The sequence below is a fragment of the Macadamia integrifolia genome, unplaced genomic scaffold, assembly GCF_013358625.1.
Source record: "Macadamia integrifolia cultivar HAES 741 unplaced genomic scaffold, SCU_Mint_v3 scaffold2416, whole genome shotgun sequence".
In the NCBI taxonomy this organism is placed as follows: domain Eukaryota; kingdom Viridiplantae; phylum Streptophyta; class Magnoliopsida; order Proteales; family Proteaceae; genus Macadamia; species Macadamia integrifolia.
This window is the reverse complement of record NW_024868702.1, coordinates 6594-12522: the sequence shown is the minus strand read 5'-3', so window position 1 is coordinate 12522 and position 5929 is coordinate 6594. Positions and strand designations below refer to the sequence as shown.

At 40.2% G+C, this 5929-nt stretch overlaps 1 protein-coding gene across 1 annotated transcript; it reads right to left on the bottom strand.

Annotated features, from left to right (window-relative positions):
* Positions 1-3504: 3504 nt before the first annotated feature.
* Positions 3505-5557, bottom strand: LOC122066487 (protein DETOXIFICATION 51-like). The gene has a single exon (XM_042630299.1). It carries the CDS (start codon positions 5305-5307, stop codon positions 3694-3696), a length of 1614 nt encoding a protein of 537 aa, XP_042486233.1. The 5' UTR covers positions 5308-5557; the 3' UTR covers positions 3505-3693.
* Between the last annotated feature and the right edge of the window lie 372 nt (positions 5558-5929).

Genomic DNA, 5929 nt, shown 5'->3' with positions numbered 1-5929 from the left:
ACAACCTTTTTTTAATTACCCTTTGTCATATTACTAGAAGTTCTTTAAATTAAAGGTATAAAAGGATTTTCAAAAATAATCTGAAAGTGATATTTCTATGCTATTATGATCCAACCTAGACCTCGTAGCAGCGGAAACCCCGTGCACTAGGTGTGCCTTTTTTTATATCATTATGTCATTATCTTTTAAATATATATGCAAAATGAAAATATTTAAAAATATTACATGTTATTAAAAAGGTAAAAGTACAAATAATTTGACAACTGAAGCCTAAAAAGGTGTCAATAAGAAAATATCTTAAGCTACTGTCATTACTTGAAGACATGTTTTTTTCAATCTAACCACTAACCATGCTATGAAAAGTCTAGCTTTCTCATTATGTTCCTTCCCTTATTTCTGACTCTTGCAATCAAAGCCGTATACAAATATCTTTGTTTCCAGTCCATTTCACCAAGAAAGGTTTGTTTGATCCATACATTTCTTCTACTTTCTGTGGTTGCCACGTATTAATTCTTCCCTCTTCCTTTACAGTAGAAGAAGAGTAACAGACTTCTGTAGCTTCTTTTGCAATGAAACTACTCCGACAAGAAACTTGTTAACCACAAATCTTGTGGACACCTGACAAGAGATTAATACTCTTTGTCCTAATAGTGAAGCAACAGATTGAACGAAAGAAAATTACAAAATGTACATGGCCATGTTACATTATGGCTCTCCCTAGACTTCGCAATATTGGGAACCTCATGCATTGGGTATATTTTGGTTTTTTTACGTGAGTCATGATTCTACACTTTTCTCAGAGAGAAATTTTATGACTTATATGTGGCCCATGACATCTCTCTCTCAATTGGGAAAACAAAGAAGGACATCCATGCATGTTGTGTATTTCACTTTTCCATGTAGGATTGTGGGTTCTCACATCCACATCTACATCTTGAATGGGGTACATGTCTATCATGTCCACCATAGGATAAGGAAGGTGCTGATCATAATCCTGTTGAGGGGACATATAATGCCAATTTGAGAGAGGGACAGAAAGGGTAAAATGCTGAGCAATTTATGGAACCAATTCTTGATCAGATGCTTCAATAATCCTCACATTAAAAAAATAACCATGAAGAATATTATCTATAAGGTTCTCTTTGGTGTCCACTTGTTGCTTAGGAGGTAGACAACATCCACAGATATGCCCTTAGCTCCCCTACAATGTTAGTTTCTTAAGAAGAATATTGTTTTATATATATATATATACAACTATGATCATGGGGACTTTGATTTGAGAGATTGAAATTATGGCATCTAGTCTTTAAAAATGAATAAGAACTGACTTATGTGAAGATAAGGGGACAAATAACAGGAGAGGAGGGAAAGGAGGGAGTGGAGGTCACCCTTAATTGAAGAAATGTGAAGGGTAGCTAGGGAGGTGGTTTAAGTAGTTAAGGGACACTAAACAAGGTGCAACAATGTTAGCCATGTGAGAAGCATGATGGTGAGGAATGATGCTGTCTTTATCTCTTGATTTCTTCTATTCCTTCAAAACATGAAGGAATGGCAGCATGTCCCCCCAAAACTCCTTGGCCTACATCACTGCTATGGAACCCTTTTCTTTGTTTATTATATTTATTGATCTGAGCCATACTTTGTTTTAGCTGCATATTCTACAGTTTTTTTTTTTTTTTTTTTTTATTCTACGAATATGTCAAGAAATTTGAAAGATTTATTTAACCAGGTGGATTGATGTGCCTAACACTTTTCCTATTCAAAGCTTTGATGACTTAAAAAAAAAAAGAAAAAAAAAAAATTTCTCCGATGACATTAAATTGTAATTTTTATGAATAATAGAACAAATCCTCTGACTATTTAGTTTGTAGTAACCCAATTGGACAAAATGAGGGGATAGAGACTACTAGAAGACATCATGACAAAATGCACAAAACCTTAGACTAGTTCAATGTTATCTAGTCTGTTGATCTTGGGGAAATTAATAAACTTAATCATCGATGATTGGCACGACAGGATGACAATAATCCTGTAATTAAGACATAATTTGGGAATATTCTCATTGCTAATTCCTATCTGTGATGGTTTTTTTTAATTTGAGTTTGGGTTAGTTTATTGAACAAAACCATGTGATCATCCACTGCGATTAGCACAGGTTTTTTTACTTAATTCACTACTAGAACAAAGATAAGGCTAATTAAGGTAGATAACACAGTTTTAGAGCATCCATGTATGTGGTTAATTATGTGAACAGATACTTTTAGCAAGTTCATGAACCAATCTGAGTAACCTTTTTTGAGTCTTAACTTAAACAATTGGAGTGAGAGTCATGAAACCACAAACACAGGACATATTTTACTCAGTTCCTCGGTACCATGAAAGCTTTTGTCTTAAAGACTTTTCATCGTCACAGTCATCACAGCCTACAATTCCAACTTTATTTTTTCTCAGTTCCTTTTGTACTATGAAAGCTTTGGCTTTCTTCTCACCCACTTTGAAAGAACTCATTCTTCCATCTTTGAACCACCCCACCCTGTTACCCTCATTAGAAGTGTTTTTTATTAGTCTAATTGCCAATTTTATTAGTATACACACACAAGATTTTATTCTCGGGTTCAATAAGGTAATTCATATGTAATGTAAATCTCCAAATTTGGTTTAAGGTATGATGGGCTAGGGGGCAATACCGATGTAGTAACAGCTCAATTCGGAGGTCTCAACACTCTTGCGATCATGGTTGAGTAAGGTAGAAGTTCCAGCTCTAGATTCGAGCTTGGCTTATCAACATCTGTCGCCATAGCTTCATGTATGTTTCATGTTAAGTTTATTGTTCTTGCTTATATTTCTTAATCCATGTCATGATCCTGGATTTCAGTTATTACACCCCTAGCTAAAATAAGCTCAATACTATCAAAAATTTATTTGTAAATTATTTAGGGTAAAAGTTTTTACTATAGAGTATCTACGGATGACTCATCTAATATTGTGCCTTTGTGGGTTGGTGATGTGGCAAATCTATTCTTTCTCTCCCATTTTTTCACAAGACATATATGTGGGAAGCATTTGATTGATTAAAGGACCAGGTCTAGATTTTCCAAATCTAATATATAAAGAAATTAAATTCTATGGTGTTTTCGTTAATTGTAATCTATAGCTAACACAATCTGATTCACTGTTTGTGATTGTTCAAGAAGAAATGAACAAAAGATACCATAGAATTAAGATAGGGAAAGGTTCTCTAAGCCAATGGTGTAGGGTATGTTAGGACCTCTATGTCTATCTCTTCCTCGCATGAAATGAACTAGTTGTTCTCCAATGTATGATTCAGTTTTATCACACATCATTGATGTGCTTCCCTATGCCACTTCTTCAGTGAACTCTCTCCCTCAAAAATTTTTATTGTGGATGTAGAGTAGGAATTGGATCTTGAACAAGTTAAAACTTATAAAGAAATGCGAAAACAATTAGTGCGGATAAAATAACAAAAAAAATTGCAAATGGAGCTAAATAAGAAAAAAAAATATTTTCCTCTCTACACCGAACAAAAAATTAACTATAATTCACAACCCAACCCAAAAAAGAATTGGGGAAAAAAGGGGGAAAAAATAAAGAAAAGGAAGTAATTACATGTGCTTGATCCTCTTATATCCAATTTTTCAGTTTTTTATGCCTTAAATAAAAGAGAAATAGTTACTAGATTTGAGTGACTTTGATTGAGATCAAGGGCTCCTCCTCCTCACTCCCATGATTTTCTACGCATCCTCCGCAGGTTAGTAACTGAGCTCGTAGGGCTTGGGCTTCCCAGTCAGTGGTCCCCACAACATACAACATAAGCCCAGCACAACACACCTGAGCCGAGAGCAACCCAAGCCAAAGCCCGCAAAACCCAATCCCAAGCCAAAGCCCAAGTCCAACTGCCACGGGCATCCCAACCAGATAAAATGCGCTGAGGTTAACGTTAGCCGCCGTGCTGGGCCGCGCGGTCCCTCTCAGCACCCCACACCCCACAGTCTGTGGACAGTTTCCTAGCTCGCACAACCCTAGGATTGGAAGCACAGAAGACGTCAGCCGTAGGATCTCAGCATCCCCCGTAAACATCCGGCCCCACCTATCTCTCATCCCTGATGCGAAAACCATCGCTGATAAACCCATCAGAGCCGCTAGTAAAACGGCTACAAACGCTGATGCCTTAGCCTTGTCTGGACGGTTGGCGCCGAGCTCGTTCCCAACACGTGTCGACACGGCAAACCCTAGTGAGGATGGGAACACGTAAATCAGAGCCGTTGTTTGAATGAGGACCCCCATGGAAGCCACTTTCGCCGTCGGATTCGTGAGGAGACCGCAGAGAACGATCATGATCTCATACCACCACCACTCTAGACATACGGAGACGCAACTCGGTGCAGCGAGCCGGAGAAGCGGCTCCCAGCCAGTGAGACACTCTAAGCTCGGGGACTCCCAAGTCGGCACGTGCAACTTAGAAGCCCACACGTGGGAAACGAGGAACAAAAGCGCGAAGAAATTGGAGGCGGCGGAAGCGGCGGCGACCCCGGTGACGCCGAGGCGGAGGTGGGAGACGAGAAGGAGGTTGGCTGGTATATGAAGGATGGAACCAGCGCAGGAAGCTAACGTGAGCGGATGGGTGATGCCTTGTGATCGAAGATAAATGCGGATTGGATGGAGGAAGGAATTAGTGAGAAGGTCAGGGAGAGAGCAGACAAGATACGTGTGAGCAATACGTGTGATGTTGGGGTCTTGGTGTAGGCATAGCAGAATCCTGGACATGTTAAACCAGAGGAAGGAGATGGGTAGTGAAGAGACAAGAAGGAAGATGATGGAACGGTGGAGGGTGAGTGATAGGAGCTTGGGGCGTTGGGCACCGAAGGCTTGCGCACAGAGAGGTTCCATGCCGAGGGCAAGACCGGATAAGATGGAGTAGCCAGTGATGTTGGCGAAAGCGATGGCGAGAGAACCAGCGGCGAGCTCCATGTCACCTAGGTGGCCTAGGAAGAGCATGGAAATGATGGAGCGTGAGTAGATGAGGAGAGCAGTGAGAGCTATGGGGAAGGAGAGGTTGAAGAGGGATTTTGTTTCGTTGATGATATCTGGGAGTGTTGGGTATGTGAATTGCCGTTGCTTTTCTGGGTTGCCTGGCTTTATGGTGTTGGACAGAGATAACAGAGTCCAATACAACTGGGTCTTGGGTGATTCTGCCGGTTTCTCGATCACAGCCGTGTTGGTGGCGGTGGTAGTGGTGGTGGTGGTGGTGGTGGTTGGGCTGGTGGCAGTGGTGTTTGGGTTACACATGGTGGTGGTGCTTGGCAAATATCTTACCTTCTTCTCTGGTACTACTGGAGATACTCTATGAAGAGCACGCACTCTTTCTCTCTCTGGATAGAAACTAGAGAGGGGGAGGGGAAGTATTAATATAGAGAGAGAGCCAGAGGAGCTAAGTTGGTGGGGTAATATATCTATATCTAAGGGGTTTTCATTGATAGGAGCTCTTTTCTCTCGTTTATGGGATTTGGGGCAGGCAAGACTGACTGAGAGCTCCAATTTCCGATAAGTAAAAGGTAAGAAATTTTACAGAGATTTTTCTCTACTAGAGTTCTTCTCTGCCACCTCCAGAGTCTCTCTCTCTCTCTCTCTCTCTCTCTCTCTCTCTCTCTCTTGCAAATTGCAATCTCATACGTGAATTAATCAATTCCATCAATTAATTAGTTAATTACGGTTGTCGTTTTATGGGACATAAGGAATTTCTTCAATTAGGCGTTCAAGAAAACTATGGGGCATAAGGAATTGGAATTTCTTCCATTAGGCGTTGAAGAAAAATACATTTACTGTAGGAGCATATGTTACAATAGAGAGAGAGAGAGAGAGAGGGGAATGTAAAGTCAGTACATGAATGCTAATCTTTCTGTTACTTTGA